General features: G+C 32.5%; 3 protein-coding genes across 3 annotated transcripts; 2 read left to right on the forward strand and 1 right to left on the reverse strand.

The window, feature by feature from the left end:
* The first annotated feature begins 347 nt into the window (after nt 1-347).
* Nucleotides 348-10,548, forward strand: LOC130636684 (gamma-tubulin complex component 3-like). The gene is made up of 18 exons (XM_057446488.1): nt 348-519; nt 718-763; nt 1,798-1,859; nt 2,001-2,068; nt 2,149-2,223; nt 2,765-3,587; nt 3,744-4,021; nt 4,146-4,251; nt 5,069-5,205; nt 6,101-6,165; nt 6,291-6,426; nt 6,846-6,914; nt 6,997-7,132; nt 7,640-7,728; nt 8,460-8,591; nt 8,980-9,120; nt 9,227-9,346; nt 10,147-10,548. Exons 1-18 carry the CDS (start codon nt 420-422, stop codon nt 10,318-10,320), a joined length of 2,757 nt encoding a protein of 918 aa, XP_057302471.1. The 5' UTR covers nt 348-419; the 3' UTR covers nt 10,321-10,548.
* A 2,187-nt stretch (nt 10,549-12,735) lies between these two features.
* Nucleotides 12,736-18,800, forward strand: LOC130636688 (TNF receptor-associated factor 3-like). Its single transcript, XM_057446492.1, has 5 exons — nt 12,736-13,217; nt 13,831-13,882; nt 14,172-14,276; nt 14,362-14,475; nt 14,848-18,800. The coding sequence occupies exons 1-5, from the start codon at nt 13,048-13,050 to the stop codon at nt 15,985-15,987; spliced, it is 1,581 nt and encodes a 526-aa protein (XP_057302475.1). The 5' UTR covers nt 12,736-13,047; the 3' UTR covers nt 15,988-18,800.
* A 203-nt stretch (nt 18,801-19,003) lies between these two features.
* On the reverse strand, nt 19,004-24,708 carry LOC130636689 (sequestosome-1-like). Its single transcript, XM_057446493.1, has 4 exons — nt 24,419-24,708; nt 21,120-21,221; nt 19,706-20,454; nt 19,004-19,368 (listed from the first exon to the last, which is right to left on the reverse strand). The coding sequence occupies exons 1-4, from the start codon at nt 24,585-24,587 to the stop codon at nt 19,153-19,155; spliced, it is 1,236 nt and encodes a 411-aa protein (XP_057302476.1). The 5' UTR covers nt 24,588-24,708; the 3' UTR covers nt 19,004-19,152.
* Nucleotides 24,709-24,913: the final 205 nt, after the last annotated feature.

Here is a 24,913-nt window from a genome sequence, read left to right on the forward strand (position 1 = left end):
TATACATCTAATTTCCTTATAGCCCACCAAATAGACACTCTAGCAAAAGCTTTATCCAAATCTACAAAGGCAAAATATAGATTTTTTTCCTAAATACTATTCTGAAAGCTGTTTGAGTAAAACGTTGAATTTATATAGCACCATGCTCTGAAAAAGACTAAATTACATAAAGTAACTTTTATCAATCGCTCTTTCAATAACTTTCATTACTCAGCATTGACACTCTATAGTTACCTTTCTACAACATCTACTTGCCCTTCAAACAATTGACTGTTGTTCATGAAAAATTATTATAAACATTCTAAACACCACTGTTAAGTCCTGTACTTTGATAAATTTCTACATTTTACAAAAATGTACTTTATTTCTAGAACAGTATAGAATGTGAAAATTTGATAGTATAGTGTAACAATACCATCATGTCGTCACAACCGATGAAGTTAGATACAAATTCTGTGACAAACCTTTTGTATGTGTTATGCAAAAAAAATTTGAAAGGAAGATCAGCTGTACCTGATGGTAATTGTTTTTTTGTCTAATGGTTGTTTTTACTTTTATTCAAGTTGCTTTCTACATGTACTTGTTTTTTGCATAACTAAGCTATAAATGATCCAAAAAATCAAAAATGTGTTATTTTTCTATCCTGTAAATAAAACATAATCAAGTCGATGCTTCTCTTTTTTTAAAACAAAAACAAGTTGTTATTGTTGTATATAGATATCATTGCATCACAGTATCAGTATGCTCTCCGTCTTGTGGGAAGGTATGTAGATTGTCGTGATTTAGATTATAGCATTTAGATATAACTTTTCTTATTTTAATTTGCAGGTCATAATCTGAAATTATGCACCAATAAAACAAACTTTTGTTGTGTAAAGTCTTTCTCATTGAATTTGTTTTTAATTTCCTATATACATTGCCTAATACATGTTATTTGCCTGTCTGCTAGCGTGTCACTTATTGCATTGGGAAAAAACATGTGCTTACCTGAATTTAAAAGGCTGAGATGATTTCAAAACATAACTTTTGGTTTTTTGTGGGAAGGGGCATAATGCATTTTTTTACATAGGTTTATACCTAAAACTCTACTATAAGAGGATTAAATGTTATAGACTAAATCTTGTAGAATTAAGTTTTGTGATGCTTGGCTCATATTCACAATAATAATTTCCATTTCTTAATTTCCAGCAGAAGTTTTTAATGAAAACCTCTCATTCACAATACTGTTTATTTGCTGATTCGCAAAAGTCAATCCAGAACATCAGATGTTTTTCTAGGCATCAAATTCCCATAAGCCAAATTCAAAGCATTGTATTGGCATTGGACTGCCAAAAAATATATCCATCAACTTCATCATAAAATAATTATCCCTGTAAGGTGTACTTGTTCATAAATACCATTTAATTAAGAACAGAGGTAATCATGATTTCGAATCATTATTGATTTTAAGTCACCATCACTGTAATTGTTGTCCACGTCAGAACACCACTGCTTTTCGATATGTTTATTTTCATCAGGTGTTCAATTTTTTTTGTTCTTATGCATTTTAAAGCACATTATGGCATCCATTCCAGCTCTTACACATTGTGAATTGTTGTTTCTTTCACTTCCAATTTGCTTTGAAATTTGTCTCGTTCTCAAGTCTTTCTCTCTTTTTTGAACGAAAACAAAATATTTTCTGCACTTGACGTAAGGTAAATGATCTCTGATGAGAGTTTGAATGTACATCTCAAAAACAATTCTAACTATTTCTGTTATAATAATGCATACATTTTTTTACTTTTTATACTTCTATAGTCGTTTCACTTCCCCAATTTCAACAGATGAATTTCAGCTATCAGAAAGAATTAAGAAAAACCGTATGTATCATTAATTTTTTGATTTATTGAAAAAGTAGAAGGCTCAAAAGCATAAAATACATATAAAAATACATAAAAAGCAATTTAAAAGGGCTAAATTTCATTTTCCATGTTTTAAATAATATTAAATTTATTTTTTAGTTGCAAAACAGGGTCGTGAATCTGATGCTGCCCTGTTTTCAGAACTGCATGCAAAACTTCAGAGTCAGGTTGGTGTCTGCATTATTTTTGTATGACTAACTCTTTTCATTTGAAGATATTTTTTTTTTATGTTTGTTATTGTCTGTAGGATTTGTTAAGTAATCGTTGGGCTGTTTTGTCATTGTTGCAAGCACTAAGCAAAGATCCGAAAGCTAAAGATCAGGTATGTACATGATATATCATGTTATTCTGAAAGAATGAATTTTGCTGTTCTTGCTTTTTGTGTCACTTTTTGTCAGAAACTGAGAATTACTTATTTTAAATTTGGACCAAAAGTGGTATTAGGTGTAAAATAATAGTTCATTGTGTGATACCACTTTTGTTAAAAAGGAATATTTTTTTAACTTCAAGTCTTTATAGTGTAAAAACACTGCTATTTGGCATGTCTTGTTTATTGGATAAATATTTGTTAAAAGGGCGTAATTTTACTTTTGGAGTTAATTAGAGGAATGCCAATAAGTGTGACGATTTTAAGATGTAGTTCACAATTCAATTTGATATGATGTTTATGTTAACTTATAACTAAAATTAAGGAGTGATTGTCATGACATACAACAAATTTAACGTTTAATTTTACAACAGTGTCTTAATTATTTGAAAAATCATCCTTATTCTTTTTTTTAATTGTAATCAGTACTTCCATTGTACTAATATTTTTGGTTTAGAAATAAATATACTCAATCAGTATGCATTTTTTCTTTCAGAGTAATTATTTTGGTGGTACATTGGACATGTTGTCAATATCAAACTTTGCCAACAAATCACGTGGAAACAGTACACAGATGAATTCAAGTAGTGGCATAGGTAGCATGTTCAATTCAACTTATGATCCCACGCCAAGTACTTCGTCATTCTTACCTCGAAAAAATGAAGCAGGAGATGTCGGAATCCAGTTCCGATCAAAGGAGACATCTTCTACCAGCAACAAAGATACTGCTAACCTTGCTGCAATGGTGTCACGGTCTGTTGTTCTGAACAGACATGCACAAAGACGACAGGATCCTTCGTTTGAGGATGAAAGCGATATTGTGCCTTACAAACCTGAAGAAACTAACACAATTTTATCAAAGTGTTTTGCTACTTTAGATGGAACACTTTATGAAATAACTGAAAGACTACTGTTGAGAGACATTTTGTATGTCTTTCAAGGAATAGAGGGAAAATGTATCAAATTTGATTCTGGAATGGATGCGTATAAAATAAGTTCTGACATTGGTGTCCCTCTCCCTGTACGTGATTTACTTGGTAAGTTAGCCGAATTAGGCTGGCTTTTCAGAAGGGTACGAAAGTACCTAGATGCTAGAGCTGGAGATAAAGCTTTAGGGTTAGTTGGGCAAAGCTTTTGTGCAGCTGTTCAGAAAGAATTAACAGAGTATTACAGACTTGTTGCTGTGTTGGAAGCTCAAGAGAACCAAGTAGATGTGGGCAAGGAAGGAAGCGGACTTACATTAAGACGGCTAATGATTTGGACTTATGATCCATTACAAAGAATGAGAGCATTGGCAACCTTAGTTGATGTTTGTAAAGGTATTCTTTATAATGCTCTACTTCAAAAATCAATAATGATTTTTTGTTTTGTTTGTTATTCTTCCCAAATACAAAAAGTAATAACCATCAATGCAGATAATTTCATTAATCTTTTTTATTTTGTCGTATTTTTCCTTTTTTGTTTGTTTTCAACAGGTAAGAAAGGTGGATCCTTGCTTTCAGCAATATATTCACACACACAGACTGGTGACCCATTTATCAGTAAGTTAGTGAAACACATTCTTCATGTGGTTTCACATCCAATTCGAAGTATTCTCGAAAGATGGATATTCGAAGGAGAATTACAAGACAGTTATAATGAGTTTTTTATTGCTGCTGATCCTGCTGTGCGTAACGAGAGATTATGGCATGAAAAATACAGTCTTCGAAAGCAGATGCTGCCAACTTTTATAACGAATGAACTTGCAACCAAGGTTTGTTTATACACAAATCTAACAACATTAACGTATGCAGGAGACCTCACATTTTAATTATGTATTATCTGATGCATCGTTGTCTTTTCTTTGCGATATCATTGGTTTTTTTATTTTAATTTAGATTCTTAACATAGGAAAATCAATTAATTTTATTCGAGTTGTATGTGAGGACAGATCTCCCATATTTGGTCATTCCGATATCAAGATATCTACAACAAATGATTCGGGTATTTTTGTATATTTGATATTTTATGTCACTAGTCGTTAGCCCGTGAAAAAATCCACGGGTTCGCCGTCCTTTTTATACCGCATCGCGTGCGTCTCGCTACTTGCGCAGCTAAGCTACCATTTTGCGTGACAGACAGACAGACAGACGTATACGGACATTATAATATAGACTAGTCGTTAGCCCGTGGAAAAATCCACGGGGTCGCCCGTCCTTTAAATTTACCCGTGAAAACAAAGTGGACAAAAATATATCGCATTTAATATTCGTGTTTCCGTAACATCATTTTCTAGCTCAGCGGGGGTCCGCGCAGAGACAGACAGACGACGGCTATTATTATATCGCATTTGGTTTTTTGTGCGCATTTTAAAAATTTCGTGCTTCCGTTACGGCACGCGGGTTTCGCGGACAGACAGACAAAATACGGCTATTATTAAAGAGATTTCACAGACAATGCTTTTAATTTTTGAATCAATATGGAAAACCTGAAAATACATGGATTTTCACTCGCCAATCAATTGACTTATCCTACGAAAATTGTTTTATTTTATCACTGGAAACCTGAAAACGCACATGGACAAACATAGAATTGTAATTTTGAAAATATATTTTAACAGTTCAGCCGGCCATCTGGGAAACCTGAAAAATACAAAAAAATTCAAAAGTTAGGAAAAAGTCAGGAAATATATGGATTGTCATGAATGTTTGGTTTTTGTACTAAGCAATTTTACACATGCAAGTTATGGAGATTCCCATTTTAGCCATAGAAAAGTCATAAAAAATGAAAAAAAAGATTATATTATACTTTCTTTATTTAGAGCACCATGAAGATTTGCGTGTAAAGGAGTTGAATAGTTCGTCTTTGCAAGATTTTATCGATCTGGTTTATGATAACACAAGCAAGCATCTACTTGATGTTCTCTTCAAAAAATATAAGTTTATGGAGCATTTAAAGGTGCATTTCTGTTTCTTTTTAATCACACAGTGTCCTTTAAATTATGTGTCTAAATTTTCTTTAATTTTTTTGTTTTCTGTTGTAACCTATTTTTATTTTACCATTTTTAATTTTTTGAGATATACAGTTGCCTCTGTATATCTGAAAGTCTCTAAGAAATAAAAAATACTGTTCCAGCTGTTGAGTATTTCAGATGGGTAGTAACTGTACTGGGAATTTTTTTGGTTCACTAAGAAGTTGGTACTTAATCTAAAGTTGAATCTAAGGTGTTAATGGAAAATAAATGAAATTGTTACAAAAATATAAAATACCTATGAGAGTATACGTTAGAAACGAAAATTTTCAGACGGAAAAACTTTCGGATTTTTTTCCGTCCGAAATTTGTGTCCGCCAAAAGTTTTTTGGGCCTAAATTTTGGTTTTTCTAATTTTTTTAAAAAAGGACCAGTGCATAGAAATTATATATAGGGTATTCAGAAAATCAATAAAAACTGCAGTTTTTGAACTTATTATTTTCGTTATTTTCACATCCGAGCTTAGGCTCTATCTATAAAGTTGGATCCTGAAGACCCTATTTTAGATCTTGATTGAATATATATACACTATAAATGCTTCTAGCTTTCTTTTTGTGTCATTTTCCGTAATCAATACTTTTGAAATTTGGTTAAAATTTGTTCAAAAGACTTACCCATACAATTTTTGACTTTATAAATCTTGTCTTAAAGTTTTTCCGCTGAAATAAAGAATTGTGTCCAAAAGTTTTTCCGCCGAAAATTTTAGTTTTAATGTAAACCAAAGTTTACCATGGCACATCCTGTGTGTTTATTCTCTACTGGAGAAGTAACACTGGTTTAAATTCATCTGATGGGAATATTCTGTTTGTTTATATCTTTTAGGCAATGCGTAGGTACCTGCTGCTTGGCCAGGGAGATTTTATTCGCCATTTGATGGATTTACTTGAGTTAGTGACACAATAACATCCTTTTATTCTTTCTCCAAATGTTCATTTTTCTTTCTTCTGTGTGTGTTTATTTAAATAGTAAAAAAAATATATTTTAACCTTTTTTAATACACTGAATATTTTAGGCCTGATTTAGTTCGCCCAGCCAACTCTTTGTACATGCATAATTTGACAGGATTGCTGGAAGCTGCTATTCGAGCAACGAACGCTCAATTTGATGATAGTGAGACATTGAAGCGCCTTGATTGCCGATTGTTGGAGGTGGGTTAGATCGTGCAATTAAGCTGGTATAAAGAGTTTAACAAGATGAGAACTAACTAACTTTTCACAATTAAAGGGAAATAATTTTGTGGAAACAACTTTCTGTGACTAATTTTTTTTACATTATTAAAACTCCGTGAAATTTTATAAATAAAGCCATTTCCAAGTTTAAGCAGCATAAAAAACATTATCAGACTTTCGTTTGTATGCATATTTTAGTAATTTACTTCGGCTGAAGTTTGGTAAGAGAATACACACTTTTTTTAATAAGAACACCCAAGCTCTATCCGGGCTGATCATTATTCCTATTATGATAGTCTGTACACTTATATTTTGAAACCTATAGGCGAAAAAATAATTATTTTTTTGTGCCGTAGTTGGCTAATATGTTTGTGAAATAATAGCAAACTAATTTTTAGATTTCGCCTGGCGATTGTGGATGGGATGTGTTTAGTTTAGACTATCATGTGGATGGACCTATCTCCACAGTACGAAACACTATACTTACAATCTACGTTTGTGCAATATTATTCTCTTGTGTTATGCTTTACAATATTTTTTTCTTTTAAGGTATTTACCCCAGAAGTTATATTACACTATTTGCGCATATTCAATTTTCTATGGCGTGCCAAAAGAATGGAGTATTGTTTGACTGGTATTTGGAAGAACCAAATGAGCAGTAGTCGTTTGCTCATCAAGCTCCCTGGTAAATTTTTTATAAGTACAGAAACTTGTGGGCAGATATTTTCGTGAATTTTGAGCAATTTCTTTAAGCAATAGTGTTTATTCGAAAAGATTTCTAAACGCAAAAATATCTTTTTATCTTAAATTCGCGAAAGGTAAAGTTTTCCCCCAAAAAAAATCCTGCCCACATTTTTTTGAGGTTCAATCCTTGACATTTTAAAGATTAATTTTAGTGGATAAGTGAAACTTAATGCTCACGAAATATTTAGGAGCATCACGAAAGTTTATGTTAGCAAAACCTTAAATTGACTCATTCGCGAAATGCAAAATTGTTGTGAATGTTTCTGACATTAAAATATTTTATGGAACTGTCCTCTTTACTTTAATCTGTTTTCTCTTCTTCTCAACTTTTTATTTGTTTGCTCATTACTTGTTTTATTCCATATTTTGTAATTGTTTTATATGCTATTATTATGTTTATATCATATCTTTTGACTTGTTGTGTCAAATGCGCACTGTCTGATTTTAGAAGTGGCTCCTCTGCTCCACATCAGTCATTGTTTAGAAGCAGAAATGTTACACTTTATACATCAAATGCAATATTTTATCACATTTGAGGTTAGTTTTATACACTAAATGTTTTTTTAGCCCAAAGTTTATCACTTATCAATAGATGTTTTTAAACGTCAAGCAACAGGAAAATTCACCTATACTTTCCCCTTTTCCCATAAAGTTATTAATAAATAAAAACTATCCATTTCCAGCTATTTTTTAATAGGCTGTAGTTTTAGCCAGTTACTAGGATACACAGAGTTTTGAACGCTTTGACTTGTTTAATCCTTCGTTTTCTTTTATGAATCCTTTTCCCGAAAAGGCAGGGTTTAAAAATCGCGAATTTAAATCGCATTTTTTTGAAAATCACAACTGCAAAAATGTAATTGTTTTCTAATTGCACTGATAATTAAAAAAAAAAAAATAATAAGTAGTACTAAGAACTATTAAATATGAAATTTAATTTTTAGCGAAATTTAATCTTTCATCATCTGCCAAAATGAATTTTTGCGATATCCATTGGATTGGGTCAATTAAGAAAATTTATTCTGTGAAAATGCAAATTTTCCGTGTTTTTTTCCGAATCATGACATTTTCTTACTGCGAAAATTTCTGACACTTATACAGGAATTTTTTATGAATTGTTTTGGTACACAAACATCTGTTTTCCCTTTTCTTAAATCTTTAAAACAAACTCTTGTGGCTTTACCTATATTATGAAGACTTTCCCAGTTGTTAGTACCGACTTCTACTGTTTGTTACATCCTTAAAGCTCTGTCAAGTATTCTCCTTTTTAGGTTTTAGAATGCTGCTGGGAAGAACTACTTGTGAAGATTAACGAAGCAAAAGATTTGGATCACATAATTACTGCACATGATAACTTCTTAAATCAAGTGATGACACGTGCTCTGATGGACAACGAATCGAGAGTTGGTTTCATGTTTTCTTTCTGACTCTGCATGTTTCTGAATAATCTATTACCATAGTACTACTTCATTGTCAGAAAATGTTGTGTCTGCGAAATTCGCGAAATTCTAAAAAACTTTTTAATATTTATCATTAAGTTTTAGATGATCTTTTCTAAAGATAAATTTTTAATTATCTGTGAAATAATTCCTGCAAAATTCAGTACTACCTGACACCTGCAGAAAGAGTTTTTTTATAAACTGCGTAAATTCAAAAATATTATGCATAGGACAAATTTTCAGTGTTTGTGATGAGGAACGTCATCCATTGATAATCCTTTCTGATGTGTTGTGTGTCTTGATGTTCTTTTTCTTACGAACACTGTAAATTGCAATAAAAAAACATTTTTAGGCAATGTTAACTCAACTGCGTGCAATATTTGACTTGATTATCCAGTTTCAAACAACACAAGAGAATATGTATAATGCCGCCACAGCTGAATTGGAAGCAAGACAAGAAATAGAAAAAAAAGCTCAACGAAAAACCGAAGAAGTAGGATTTTGTTCTACTGTATTTTTAACATAGGTTTGTTTTGAAAAAGACATTATTGAAGAAAGATAATTGGGCAAAGAGGGATATTTATTTTGCATGCTTTTAGGGTGAATGGGGATTAACAGATGCTGACTCAGAAGAAGATATCAAACGAATAGCTGATTTCACTAAAACTTTTATTCCAAGTACGAGGGCACAGTTAAGAGTGTTGCATCAATCGTACCAAGTTAGTAAATTATACACCGTTTGTGTAATCAATGTCTTAAGGATATACACTGAATCTCGATGAATTAATCTTGAAACCTGAATAGTTGTGTTTTTGTTAAGAAATGTCTGGTAATTATAGTAATATTAGAAAAAATGAAAATAAAAAAACAGTTCCCTTACTTTAATGTCTCTGTTAGTCTTTTGTACTTCGTTCTATGTTTTTAGTTAGAGTTACGTTGTTTATGTACGTTTTTTTCCTCTCTTTCACTTCACCATTATGTCATTGTGACAATGTTGATTTAATACGTGACTTAAAACTTTTGCCGTGGATGACCCAAAATTGTCTTTGGAATTTTGGATTAGCATAAAAAAATATGTAAACTCGTGTTGAGATGGAAGCAGAGCTACCTTATTCATCAATACATACTGCCTGGCAACAAGCGCTGTTTGATCCACTGTACCCAGAACTGAGAGTTGCAAACGAACCCATTACTGTATGTGCGGCAGTATATACTGAGAACATGTATGGATGATGTGTATATGGAAAGTTTTGTTCACTGTTCACACATAAAAGACCTTATGTTGTTGTGAGATACGCAATTTCGGAATTAGGATACCACCTTTATTTTTCTATCGCTGTAGAGCAAGTTGAACTTTGAAACATCTGTTCTAGTAGCGAAGCATACAAAAAGCGTTAAAAAGAAAATACTGTTTTGAGGAGATTTTTTACCATAGTGTATTGGTTTCCGGGATGTTTTTTTAAAAAAGGAAGTGACTTGGTGCAATGCTATTTATTATTTACATTGTTTTCTTTCCTAGGACATGCTTCAGCAATTTTTGGTCATGTTGAACAGTCACTCTGATGTCAGTCTTCGTTTCCTTTGCTTCAGATTAGATTTCAATGAACATTACAAAAAACTTGAACCAAAGTTAAGAAGTCCGATGAAATACAGCATGAGGTACAAACGCAATGCAGAAAACACGAAAGTGTGAAAGGCAATGTGGAAACATAAAAATGTGAATAATGAGATGGTTCCTAAATAAGAAATATTGTGTATCACGTATCACCAAAAGGAAAGATCTCAAGAGAATACTATCTAGACCAATAATAATGTATCAAATAAACTTTTTATTTGTAACTTTTTCACCAACTGTAAAATATCTGTATATTTTATATTTAATAAGAACTGTTTTGGGAGGAATATTAGTTGATTGTCTGAACAGGTGGTTTTCCTTCCTTAAAATTAGGTATCTATACACATTCATTCGGAAAATATTTTGTAATCAGTTACAAAATGTTTAGATGAATTAGAGGAAGATTTGAGTTATAAAGGAAAGACTTTTTGAAAAAAATTTAGTTAAACTTCGGAATAAAAAGAAAGTAAAAATGGAATAATAAAAAAGAGTTTTCTGTTCACACCACCAGTGGCCATCCTAGTTAAGCGAACCTTGCTAAAAGATAAGTTTCGTTTGAGACACATTGTTGTTAAACGAGACTATTAAATTATTAAAACACTTTTAAATTTAAATTAAAACACTTAAATTATTAAAACACTTTTAAAATTCCATGATGATATATTAATCCGTTTACACGATTCATGGTAAAACTACATGAGAATTTGAATAAGAGTAAAATTTTCTGAAGTGACATGAAATTTTTGTTTGAATGATGGAAGATTTCGAATTATTTCGAATTTATTCGATTTATTTGTTCGAATTACAGAGCTTCGAAAAACAGAGAGTCAGTCGTATATCTCATTAATGACTGATATGAGGCTCACTACTGTTAAAGCGTAAGTTTAATTAGGCGTTCTGGGATAGGCTTATTAAATACTTTTTTAACCCCCTTAAATACAATAGAAAGGGAAAATGTTTTCTTAATGAGTACGATAATTGAGCCTCTTCAACATTACTTATTTAGTGTCGGAACAAAGGTGGGTCCTGCTGGTTAAGTGCCATACCGCGAGGTTTGATATAATTTTGAGTATTAATGTTGGTTATATAGTTATTGGATTAACCATTTACATATTTAACATTAAATTGATGCTAAAATTGCGGTTATTAAGTATATAGATAACTAGAAAATGCCATAGTAATTCTGGAAAATGTCACCAGAAATATGTACTGTACTGCACATTTTTTATATAAGCGAGGAGGCAGTTTTAAAAATCTCCTATCCTCCACATAAATTTTGTGTGTCTTAATGATGATGATGAATCTGTTTGGGCTGACAATAGACGGGTTGTGCATACCCTATGTGGATGGTGGGAGTGCACTTGCAAATGTTTCCAATTTCACACTTAACGTTTCACGCGGCGGATTTGGGAAAAAACTCCATTTTTCTTTATTTTTCTTTTTTCCACACCCTCGCCGTTAAACACGATTTTTAGTTCCTGTCACGTTGACGTTGACTGAGTTTGACACTGCTGGAAAGATATTAAATCTTTTACATGAGCGTGTATTTTTATATCTCATAATTTTGTGGTCACAAGCTACGTCCAATACATGGCATGTTGGTATTTGTTTTTTGTTAAAGCACCCCTTTATTAATTTACCTCTTTCTTAATGTACCTCTTTCTTAATATACCTCTTTCTCAATGTACCACTTTTTCATGCACTTTTTCTTAATAAACCTTTCCTAATGCACCCCTTTATTAATTTACTTCTTTCTTAATTTATCTCTTTCTTAACGTACCTCTTTCTTAATGTACCTCTTTCTTAATGTACTTCTTTCTTAATGTACCTCTTTCTTAATGTACCTCTTTCTTAATGTACCTCTTTCTTAATGTACTTCTTTCTTAATGTACCTCTTTCTTAATATATCTCTTTCTTAATGTACCACTTTCTTAATTTACTTCTTTCTTAATTTATCTCTTTCTTAACGTACCTCTTTCTTAATGTACCTCTTTCTTAATGTACTTCTTTCTTAATGTACCTCTTTCTTAATGTACCTCTTTCTTAATGTACCTCTTTCTTAATGTACTTCTTTCTTAATGTACCTCTTTCTTAATATACCTCTTTCTTAATGTACCACTTTCTTAATGTACCTCTTTCTTAATTTATCTCTTTCTTAATGTACTTCTTTCTTAATGTACCTCTTTCTTAATGTACCTCTTTCTTAATGTACCTCTTTCTTAATGTACTTCTTTCTTAATGTACCTCTTTCTTAATATACCTCTTTCTTAATGTACCACTTTCTTAATGTACCTCTTTCTTAATTTATCTCTTTCTTAATGTACCTCTTTCTTAATTTACCTCTTTCTTAACGTACCTCTTTCTTAATATACCTCTTTCTTAATGTACTTCTTTCTTAATGTACCTCTTTCTTAATATACCTCTTTCTTAATGTACCTCTTTCTTAATGTACCACTTTCTTAATGTACCTCTTTCTTAATTTATCTCTTTCTTAATGTACCTCTTTCTTAATTTACCTCTTTCTTAACGTACCTCTTTCTTAATATACCTCTTTCTTAATGTACCTCTTTCTTAATATACCTCTTTCTTAATATACCTCTTTCTTAATGTACCACTTTCTTAATGTACCTCTTTCTTAATGTACCCCTTTTTTAATGTACCGCTCTTAATTTATCTCGAAAATTATTGTTTCATGTTCACTTTTGCTCATTCGGAAAACATCTAAATTAATTGTTGGGAAGCAGTAAGACTGGAAAAATTGCTTTAGTGTTCAAATTATTTTTTAGGATCTAAATAATAAAGAAAATGGCAGAGTGTGATGGTGGGTTTGATGCTAATTTTGTCACAGATATACATGACTTACTTAAATGCGTTGTTTGTAATTTTGTGTTAAAAAGTCCTGTGCAAGTGATTGAGTGTGGCCACAGATTTTGTAGGGAATGCTATGAAAAGATAAAGGAGTATGCGTTGAGCAGGTATTTACATTTTTGGTTTCTTTGCAGGGTAGGGGAATCTTGCTTAGAAATGATCTTATTTTTTTCGTTTTACATAGCTCTATTAAGAACAAATATCATTCTAAACAACCAAAACTTTCACTTTTCTTGTTTTACTTATGTGTTTTTGAGTAAAATATTTTAACTTTTTCAAACGTTGGTGCCACTTTTCTAAAATTTTAAATCAACCCTGTATAGCTGGGATGAGAAATCAAAAGATTACTAATTTGCGTCCTGTTGTATATGTAGTGTTACATAAAGTTGTTGTGATGTGCATGTTCGTTTCGCCTCGTTTCTATGTTTTATTCTCATCGTTTATGTATATATACGAATGAGTTTTTCGAGTTAAATTATTGTTATAAATTAAGTTTAAAAAGAGTTTTAAAGTAGTTCATTTAAATCAACAAAAAGTGTGTGAAAAAGCAAAATCTCCTAAAAAGTTGTTCCTGATAACTGTGAGATGTTTTTGGACGTTCGATAGGCGAAATATTATTTCGTGTTTTATTGGAAGTTTTACCTAATGAAGAAATGGTATTTGTATCACCAACCAGAGAACAACAATAGGATGTGTAATGTGGTTTTACTCTGTTTTAAGAGATGTGGAGTTGTTGTGCCCACTGGACAGACTTGTTATAGATGAGAAACAAGTATGTATATTATCTGTTACCTTGTTGTAATTTTTGTTCTTGTTACTGACATGATTTTATATATAAAATAGACTTGTAATAGATGATAAAATAAAATACATAATAGTCAGGAGTTTACTTATATTGTTTATTTTCAGTTTTAAAGTTTTCACAGTATGTGCCAAATACAACTTCGTCCCCAGGGCATCCTGTAATAAAAGAGACCACAAATGCTGGAAACAAGGTTGAGGCTGATAAACTCCATAATTTATTCTTTTGGTTACAACAATGTTACCTTTTTCATCTTAAGGTTTTTCCAGATAAAGGAATCGAAAGAAGAATTTTGGACTTACAAGTCAAGTGTGATCATCTTAATGACGGCTGTGAATGGATGAATGAATTGCGACATCTTCAGGTAAGTAAGTCTGCAGAATTTTGTTTTCAATACTCGTTTTAATAAAGAAATATACTAATTGATTGTTTTATTGTTTATTGTGTAGAATCATATTAATAATGAATGTTTTTTTGCATTGGTTTGTTGTCCCAATGACGGATGTAATATTAACAGTGTCAGAAGTGAACTGGAAGACCACAAGAAAATATGTCCCATGAAGGTTCGTTAAGTGTTTCCCTTTGTACTACAGTGCTATTTTTTGTTTTTTCTTATTGTGAAAGAAAAGCAGACCAAGAAGCTGGTATATTAAAATTCACCTTCTGAAATGAAAATTTGGTAAATTTGGCCGACTTTTTTTCATATGAAAAACAACCTTGGCGGGCAATGAATATAATTAATGTTGACTGAAATTCGATTGAAAATCGTCACGTAGAAACACGTGAAAACTTAATAACACTAAAAAATTGGAGGATTCCGAGAAAAAGGAAAAATGGGTTAAAAGGCTACGGAACGGCTGTTGGTTTTCGACTTTAGTGACTTACAGCGAAAACAAAAATTATTGTGCATGGTTTTTTATATTTTTTTATTCAAGGAGAGTAGCCAAAGCCAGAAACTCAGAAAACTAGAAACAATGATTTCGGAAGTCATGGAGAGATTGAAAGCCAAAGATGACCAGTTGGAAGCGTTGACAATGCAAATGAAAGAGAATGATGCCAATTCAAGAAAAATGATGTCGAATGTCATGGAGAGATTGAAAGCGAAAGATGACCAATTGGACGCGTTGAAAATGCAAATAAAGGAGAATGAAGTAAATTCAAAAACAAAGATTTCGGAAGTCATGGAGAGATTTAAAGCCAAAGATGACCAATTGGACGCGTTGACAATGCAAATGAAAGAGAATGATGCCAATTTAAAAACAATGATGTCGAATGTCATGGAGAGATTGAAAGCGAAAGATGACCAATTGGACGCGTTGAAAATGCAAATAAAGGAGAATGAAGTAAATTCAAAAACAATGATTTCGGAAGTCATGGAGAGATTTAAATCAAAAGATGACGAGTTGAACGCGTTGAAAATGCAAATAAAGGAGAATGAAGCAAATTCAAAAACAATGATGGTAGACTTTATGGATAAACTAAAAGCCAAAGATAACAAACTGGATTCGTTAGTAACACAAATGAAAAACACAAATATTAAATTAGAAACAGTGGAAAGTGAATTGAAGATATTAAATAAAAACTTCAATGGCTATAAAAATGCTTGTGAAGATGTGAAAAAAGATATAGTTTCCCTAAAAGTGTTACAAAACACAAAGCTAGTTGGATATTTTCAATGGAATATAACTGAATGTTCTCGTAAACGTTCACAGAAGAAAATAAGTAGTTCGCCTTTTTCCACTTTAAATGGTTACAAGTGCGCTCTTTTAGCTCAGTGGTCAGATAAAAATGAATTTGGAATTTTTATCTACCTTAAAGTTGGCGAAATAGATGATGATCTAATCTGGCCGTTTAATATGAAAGTTACATTTGAGTGTTGTAACGGAGATGATATTGTTAAACGTATTCTTGATAGCTCTAACTCTGTAGGGTATCCTTGGAGAAAAAAACCAAGCGCAGAAATTGGTGGCGATTATGGATTTTCTAAATTTCTTTTAGGAAGTCATCTTGATAAATTTGTTAAAGACGATAGTATTGTGATAAATTGCTATATCGAAACAATGGATACACAGTAAATAGAGTTTAAAGATGAAACCGAATAAACATTTTGTAAACTGTTTGATGTTGCTTGTAGACATTTTAAGAGAATGTCCAATGGATTCTATAATATAAACAGTTTTAAGTTATCTAGAAGCTCTGTGACATTAAAAATCGTTGAATTAAGTATATTATCGAGAGAGAAACATTTGAACAAAGATAAGATGACCTTAATTTTTTCAGATTAAGTCAAATTTTGATTTTATCCAATTCAAAAGCTCTGCACATCTCTAAATCAACAATAGTAATCAGCTGTTTGTTAGTTCTGTTAGCAATCATATGTTCCCCATACTTTTTTATACCCTAGCCCTTCGTCCCAGGTCTCTTGCTATTCTTAATTTGGGATGCTCGCCGGACAACGAGGTTGTACATTCCACAGTGGCATTCGACTCCTATCAAAGAAAAAACATATTTTTTTATGCAGTATGACGCATTTTCGAAATGTTTTTGTACTTGTGAACATGTTCTTTGTACTTGTGAACAACACTGTACCTGTGTTCCCAACAACAAAAAAGCAAAAAGGTGAGGCGACAACATTTACTAGATTTTAAAATTCATTTAGTTGTCCTTGATAAGTTAGCAAATGAAAACAATTTTAAGGGAACAAAAGTTATGTTAATATATATTTCATTGATGCACTTTATACACAGTAATTGTGGAACGTTATATTAAACTATACAGTTGACCTTACCTGTATATAACCTGATAAATCGGTGTGCAAATGCTTTCTGTTGTAATTATTCTTAAATTTAGAAAAAGGTACTATTATATAATAACACGCAGTACTTTTTTTTACTGTTGAAATATATATGTGCAACAAAAACTAGTGTTCACTCAGTGCGGGTAAAATCAACGTTGCGAAATATAATACTATAATAATATAATGCTTGTCCACTAAATAATGTCTACGATTGTAGTTTCTACATGAGGGCTCTCGGTTAACCTCGAAGTTTTTTAATATGGACTGTTTGGTCATCCACTCACGATGCAATTTTATGTAATTGTTTTATTGTTGGTTGTGGTGAATTAAAAAAATGATTGCTTATACGTTTTCAGCACATGCGATCTTGTAATTTCGAGGTTATTAATTTTCACAGTGATTGGCGTCAAATCAAGACTTTGTGTAAAAAAAACATCGGAACCTGAGGTTGTGCAGTAGAAAAATTGTCTCTTAATACGTATTTTGAGAAATGCAGATCACATCATTTTTGTGAAGTGTTTAGTTTGAATAAAACATTGCTAAAAAAATTTAACAAGCAAAAATGCATTATCTGAGCTACTCCTAAATCTTATTTCATTCTCTTCAGTGTGTTCAAAGTACGCAAGGTATATACCCAAAAATGAATGTTTCGATGGCATACTTATTTCAATTATACCAATAAACACGTCCCTATAATAAATGTCATGCCTATTGTGAAAAAACTGCAATAAACGCCCTCTAACAAAAACCGCCCTTTAATAACTGCTGAAATTTAAAATTGTGGTTTCTGTGTGTAGTAGAACAAGATTAAAGGCGTGAAATCAGCAAAGAGAAAACAAATAAGACACCTAAAAGCAACGAATTTGCAAAAGCATTAATAAAAGCATTAAAAGTATTAAAAACCGGACATTCGCAACATTTTCCATTTAATGTGTCCGCGACACCGCAAAATTTACCATATTCACAACGATCTCGTGTAAGCCGTTTGTTTTTGTTTATTTGAAAAATTCTGAAAGCTATGTAAGGCAAAATACCTAAAGGGAAGAAATTATTGCGCAAGAAAAGATTGCGGATTAAAGATTGCAAATTTGGCCAAATCTTTTCTTCCGCGATTTTCAGCAAGGAGTAGCAGCAATTCGCAATCTTTTCTTCCGCAATTCTAAAAAAAAAAGAGCGAGGGTTTACAGGGGAATTCCCTAAAGTATTGATTTCGAAAGAAATTTTCAAAGGAACAAATCTTTATGACCAAGATGAAATAAATTTGTCAAGCGATTTCGTGAAAAAAATATTGGGTCATTGCTTCAATTCGCAATCTTTAGTTCCGCAATTCATGATTGTATCACGAATTCGTAATCTTTAGTTCTGCCATTTACGATTTTTTCGACCATGAACTCGCAAATTCTTCTACTCTTAAGGTACTAAGTTTGTTTCTACCGAATATTAAGAAATCTTTATTTATTGGAAATGTGGTTATCCACAAAAATATATCCCTCAAAATAAAGCATTTTTGGAAAGTTCATTTCTGGATTTCTGCTACAAATGTTTAGTTTCCTTACAGGTGTACATCGATACATTACAGATGAAGTTGTCAAAAGAAATGTGGTATTGATTAAGTATTTCAAAGCAATGTTTGACGAGCATCCTCGTCCCCAGAGCTTGATGCCAAAGCTGCTGGGAACGAGGTTGGTTTGACGAGCTTTTGAGAGGGTACCGCAGATCTTAGACACAATTTAACAATTTGGGGTTAAATACATTTCAATACATTTTCAAATCCTTATAGCATATAAACCTGTTTATTTCATACCGTAGAGTACTTCCTCTAGCGGTGTATAAGAGTTGTTACTAAAAACATTAAAACATTTTTTTTCCTGTTTATTTCTCAATATAATAAAATTACAACGATTCAATAATATTTTTTTTACAATTTTGGTATTTTAATTTTTTTATTTTGCTTTCATATTTTTTGTTATACATATAATTTCTACGCAGCATACCAACTTACCAAAAAAACACTCAGTAATATATAAATAAAAATTAGTTTTTAAAACTACAAACTACCACGTGGGTATGACATTCTATAAAAACAAACAGAACTTTCGCGGGGAAAATTTATTAGTTTGTAAAAATTCAAAAATCACTTTAGTGAAGTGTTATATTGGCTTCTAAAGTTATTCTTCTAAAATGCCTGAAAATGAAAGTTTTTAAAGAATTTGTCGCTATTCTTTCTAAAGTCTTAATAATATACGTTCCTTGAAATATTAAAATACTAAATAGAACAACTTTAGTGAAGTGTTATATTGGCTTCTAAAGTTATTCTTCTAAAATGCCTGAAAATGAAAGTTTTTAAAGAATTTGTCGCTATTCTTTCTAAAGTCTTAATAATATACGTTCCTTGAAATATTAAAATACTAAATAGAACAACTTGTAACCAATTTCAACAGCTTTACACAGACGGATTCAAAGCGTCTAAAACTTTTCCAATGCTTAGGTCCTTCGAAATTAGCAGCTGACGTAGCCAGCCTCCGTCATTGTCGAAACCCATAGCTTCCATTTGACGGATCGCCTTTTCCAGACGTTGTTCATATTTTTGCTCTTCCGTTAACTTTTTTTCTGTAGGATTACTGTCCATGACAATGAAGTCTTCTGGTTTTTGGGTTGGCTATAAATAACAAGTTATAAAATCTGCAAGCAAGCTGTTAATATTCGTAACTTGTTTCAATTATTTAGATTCCTTAAATATCAAAAAATTCCCCAAAATCTCCCTAAAATCAGAAGTTAAAGAAGTACATTTATTTCGGGAATTATAATTTTCAAAACGCTTATATACATTTACTAAAAACGATGTAAAAGTCCAGCTCGTTTGTTTAGTTGTTTGGTTTTGTATTTTTAGTCTGCCTTCTTGCCAGGATAGTCCTTAGCTAGTTCCTATAACCTCGACCTTACCAATAATACGATTAGAAACAGACACTTGATCTTATCAAGGATATGATGCATACCTTATCCTCTACATCGTGTGATACCTTGTCTGGTACTGTCATATTACCAAACAATCTTCCCATTACTTCTCCAAGGTTTGCAAACGGTTGACCGACTCCTCCTGATTGAGGAAGATCAGGGTTAAACCCAAACTGTTGTGCAAGTCCATGAAGCATTTGTTGAACATCCACTTCCTGACTAACACCATCAGTAGGGGCTTCATCATTCTCTTTTCTTACTTCAGTTTCCATTGCTTCCTGCTTTGAATACGACTCTTCTGTTTTCTTAGATTCACTACTTTCACTTTCCTGCAAATCTTCGTTTTCTTTTTCCATTTGAGAGGAGTTGGTTGACTTTTCTGATTGTCTTGAAGGATTAAGATCTAATCCAAACTCATGAGCAATATGGGCCAATACATCATCAAACCGTGGCATGGAAGGTCCATCATTTTCAGTCTGCTTATTTTTTGTGTCCTTGTAACTAAATCTTCCTCTTGGGCAAGCCACTGATTCATCTTTGCCACGAAACTCACAAGGAAACAGCACACCAGGTTTTACAACAAAACGTGCAGATGGTCTTGGTTTCTTGATGCAAATAAAATCATGTCCATCTGGATGCAATCCTTTGCTTTCACAGGATGAACACAGGTCATAATCAAAACATACCATACATTTGTATCTGATCCCCTTGATTATCATGTCACATCCATCACAAACTATGCCAGGATGCTCTTCATAGGCATTGGATCTTTCTTTTTCACATTTCTTTGCTAAAATAAGTTGAAATATTAAACTGTTATATTGATTTAAAAATCGAAAAGCCACAAAAAATATTGGTCTATCAAAATCGAAGAGAGTGGGTAATAGTTAAAGCAAGCAATTAAGCAGTTTCAGATATTTTTGTTAGATATTTCAACAATTTTACTAACATAGTCACAAATCTTTTTATTCTTGAATGAAAAATATTTGCAGGGTATATAACTTTGTAAACCTCAGTTAATTTCTACATAGATGGTTTAAGATATATATACTATAAATCTACTAATTGTTTAATTTGATTATTTTACAAAATATATCATCATTCATCATCATTCTCAGCTTAACGTTCGTTTTCCATGCTAGCATGGGTTGGCAGGGGTATATTAATGACCCTCTTCCAATCTGATCTAGACTGTGTTAGATCTAAACTCAACTTCCTCTGTTATATAAAAATAAGCAAAATTTGAATATATCTCTTTCTGACTACCTCCATTTTTGCGTGAATTTTACAGTGACTCTTAAATGTTTTCTGCATTAAAATGAAATATATTTTTTTTGACAGAAAAAGCTTAACATTTTTTATTTTCTAAAGAAAAGTAATAATGCAAAAGGAAACCATAACTATGTTCAGAGTTCAAATGAACATACAAAGGCAAACAAATGTATAATTATATACCTTTAACATAAAACTTTAAACAATTTTCATTTTCAGGCACATTATCCAAAGCTTGTGTTAATTCTTCATCAGAAGAAACTGAAATAAAATCTTCTTCATCATCTAAAATGGAATAAAAAATAATAGTATTTAAAAACTGGTGAACCTGGAAACATGTGATTAAGATTTTTGGGAAGGGGGGCAGTGTCTATAGTCAATTGTTGTTTTTGGAATTCATATTTTTTGGGTGCCTTCCATACACATGTTGCCATGAAAAACAACGTTTATAGATATTTAGATTTAGATATTTTGGCTGAAGGTGCTGACATTATGACCATGCATGGTAAAATTGTCAATAAAAAAGGATACTGATTTGTCTGAAACACCTTAATAACCACAAGGACTTTCAAGCAAATTTGTTATTTTATAAAAACCTAAAAGAAAAGATCTTTTTTAAAATTAAAAAACTTTTTGGTTGTAACAGCACCAGTTGTATATTTTGGAACCCTATGGGAACTTACCAAAGTAAAAAAAACAAAAAAACAAAGACATAATTTATGGGTGCGCTATACTTACGCTTTACTTATTGGTGCAAAATTAATCCTATTATCCTATAGCAACCCTGTACAACATTGATGAAAAACACAGTGACGGACAAACTGTGAATGGTATACCCTGAACAAACTTTGTTTGCATACAGTCAATGAAATTCTATAATAGCAGGATATACTATTTCAGTATATCCACATTTTTTTTTTCTTCTGCGAAAACCTGATTGCACGAAGCTTATGTCTTATTTCTCCAGGCTATAATGGGAAGCATTTACAGCTCTGCTTTTTTATAGCCTATACAAAGATGAAACTTTACTGTGGCAAGTCCAAAGCAATCAGAATTTTTCGTTATAACTGTTATCACATTTATGTTTTATGGAAAACACAACAAGAATACCGCATTTTTTCAGTAATTGGGAAATTTGAAATTCATCAATTTCATGAATTCCATAAGATCAATCTTGTCATTTTCAAATACATTGAACAAAACATTTTTTCATAAAAACAGCTAAGCAACATCAGCAGCAAACTGTTCCTTTGTTACTTTCCACAATTAAAAAGATATAAAGTTGTTGTTTTATCCCTTCTAACATATTCGTGCATACAGATGTGTTCCTACGCTGAAACCAGTGATCTTTTAACCTACAGGTTGGTGTACATCAGGGTTCTGTACTTAGTCCTTTGTTGTTTGTTCTAGTCTTAGAAGCGCTGTCGATGGAGTTCAGAACAGGTTGTCCATGGGAGTTATTGTATTCAGATGATTTGGTTCTTAAAGCAGAGTCGATGGAAGAATTAGTTGAAAAGTTTGAGAAGTGGAAGAAAGGACTAGAAGAGAAAGGGCTAAAGGTAAACACAGCAAAGTCTAAAGTCATGATTAGTAGCATTGCAGCCAAGTGTGACCTTGTAGTTGAAAAGTGGCCTTGTGGAGTTTGCAGGAAAGTGGTTGGTAGTAACTCAATTTTTTGTCAGACTTGCAAGCATTGGGTACATAAGAAGTGCAGTAATATTAGCTGAAGGTTAAGAGCTGACATTCAGTTTGTATGCAAGCGTTGCAAAGGTGAGATTATATAAGTATTTCCAGCTTTAATGATGTACAACAGTGGCTCGTTAGAGATAGTTGAGAACTTCTGTTACTTAGGTGATATGTTGGGCAGTGAAGGGGGTGTTGGAAGAAGTGTTACTTGCAGGATAGGTTCTGCTTGGAAAAAGTTCAGAGAGTTACTTCCTTTGTTGACTAGCAGAGTCCTGTCAATTGAGGTAAAAGGTAGGTTGTATGAGGCCTGTGTAAGAAGTGTTATGTTATACGGTAGTGAGACATGGGCAGTGAAACAGGAAGATCTTGACCGTTTAGAAAGGAATGATATGAGAATGGTTAGGTGGATGTGTAACGCCAGTCTGAGAGACAAAAAGAGTTCAGATGAGCTAAGAAGCAGGCTAAGTCTCCGTAGAATTAAAGATGTTATCCAGATAAGAAGATTGAATTGGCTGGGGCACTTGGAAAGAATGGAGGAGGATAATTGGGTAAGAAAGTGTAGAGACTTGATAGTTCCTGGGGCAAAGCCAAGAGGCAGACCGAGAAAGACTTGGCAGGAGGTTATAAGGACAGACTTGATAGAGAGGAAGTTGAGTTTAGATCTAACACAGTCTAGATCAGATTGGAAGAGGGTCATTAATATACCCCGTCCAACCCATGCTAGCATGGAAAACGGACGTTAAGCCGAGAATGATGATGATGATGATGTTAAACCATCTGTTCAAAAAGGGATCCTGTATATAAACAGGGTGGCCACTCGTCCTTGAAAACCTTGAATGTTCTTGAATGTTCTTGAATTTTATTTGGTCTTGAATTGTTCTTGAAATAGTATGTTTTCCACCCTTGGTTCTTGAATGTTCTTGAGTTTTTACAATTCTATGAAAAATCTTTTTAGAATAGTAAAAAAATGTCTAGTAAAAAAAGTACCAGAATGCATGGAAAAAGTATTTTTAATGAAAGTTGGTTGAGCGATGAACAGTTTAAAATATGGTTGAAAAGGGGACCAGATAAACACAAAGCATTGTGTAGACTTTGTAACACAGTGATAGACATAACTATAATGGGAAAAAGTGCTTTAGCATCGCATTCTAAGGGCAACAAGCATCAAGTGAATGTGAAAAACTATAGTCCAGTTTCTGGTCTGTTCTTCAAAAGTAACCCTCCAAAGCCATCATCAAGCAAAGACGCCTCCCCCGCCACTAACAAGATTGATTTAATGATGAGTACATTAGCAGTTTCCCATGCTGAAATTCGTTGGGCTCTGAAAGTACTAACATCACATCATTCATTTCGTTCTTGCTTGAATTTGAACCAGCTATTTTGTGTGATGTTCCCTGACAGTGACATAGCAAAGTCATTCCAGTTATCAAAAACGAAATGTGCGTACTACATCGTACATGGATTAGCCCCATATTTCATGGAAATCTTGCTCCAAGAAATTAAAAATTCGCCAACCTATTCCACACTTTTTGACGAAAGTTTGAATCATTATAAACAGGAAGAACAAATGGACGTTAGGGTTTTATTAAAACCTTGATGCTGTATTTGATAGAATTTGTTCAATAATAAATATGTGGCTAATGTCACACAAGCCTAATTACTTGGAGGTTGTCTTCTTTGTGCCCATGTGTAATTGAAAGTGTTGTTTTGCATTTTTGGAATAGTTAGCTAACTATTGGAAGAAAAAACCCTCCGAAATTCGGGAAAAAAACAAAAAAAAACAGAGCTAACCCTACCTTTCCAGAATAACTCCAGATCCTTCCTCAATAGGTCTGGGAAGGCTTGTCTAATTTTCCCAGTAAAATACTCAAAATTCTCTGATACATCCCCATCAATATTAAACTTTCTAATTTCTTTTGTTGCCTTATTCTCGATATAGAAAACCTTTACACTCAATAACGCCATGTTTTCCTTCCAATCTAAACCGTTTCAATGTTTCAGGCTTCTTCATCTTTTCAGTATTTAAAAGAAAATTCAGGTTAGTCATCGTGAGTTTGTAAAAAAATCACTTCTTTCTGCAATGGAGGTTTCTGGTAAAGAAAGATCTGGAATATTTTGAATGTTTGTTATGAAATCTCCAGCTATGTCTTTAAGTAATCGCTTTCGGTACCGGTGACTGAGTATTTGAAATGTTCTATGATGGCGGCCACAATGTTAATAAGAAGCCCAGAGGCTTTAACAATTAACCAGAGTTATAAAATTGCAACCACGTCCCCAGGGCATCTTGTACC

Source organism: Hydractinia symbiolongicarpus, chromosome 3, assembly GCF_029227915.1.
Source record: "Hydractinia symbiolongicarpus strain clone_291-10 chromosome 3, HSymV2.1, whole genome shotgun sequence".
NCBI lineage: Eukaryota > Metazoa > Cnidaria > Hydrozoa > Anthoathecata > Hydractiniidae > Hydractinia > Hydractinia symbiolongicarpus.

Bases quoted from the DNA above. Each gene is read 5' to 3' on its own strand.
- LOC130636689 (XM_057446493.1), bottom strand. From the start codon at position 24,587: ATGGCGTTATTGAGTGTAAAGGTTTTCTATATCGAGAATAAGGCAACA. The intron at 21,222-24,418 runs GTAGGGTTAGCT...ATTCCATTTTAG, and splicing joins TCTGGAGTTATTCTGGAAAG to ATGATGAAGAAGATTTTATT. The intron at 20,455-21,119 runs GTATATAATTAT...AACTTATTTTAG, and splicing joins TTTAAAGTTTTATGTTAAAG to CAAAGAAATGTGAAAAAGAA.
- LOC130636684 (XM_057446488.1), top strand. From the start codon at position 420: ATGTCGTCACAACCGATGAAGTTAGATACAAATTCTGTGACAAACCTT. The intron at 1,860-2,000 runs GTATGTATCATT...TTTATTTTTTAG, and splicing joins AGAAAGAATTAAGAAAAACC to TTGCAAAACAGGGTCGTGAA. The intron at 2,224-2,764 runs GTATGTACATGA...TTTTTCTTTCAG, and splicing joins ATCCGAAAGCTAAAGATCAG to AGTAATTATTTTGGTGGTAC.
- LOC130636688 (XM_057446492.1), top strand. From the start codon at position 13,048: ATGGCAGAGTGTGATGGTGGGTTTGATGCTAATTTTGTCACAGATATA. The intron at 13,883-14,171 runs GTATGTATATTA...TTTCATCTTAAG, and splicing joins TTGTTATAGATGAGAAACAA to GTTTTTCCAGATAAAGGAAT. The intron at 14,277-14,361 runs GTAAGTAAGTCT...TTTATTGTGTAG, and splicing joins ATGAATTGCGACATCTTCAG to AATCATATTAATAATGAATG.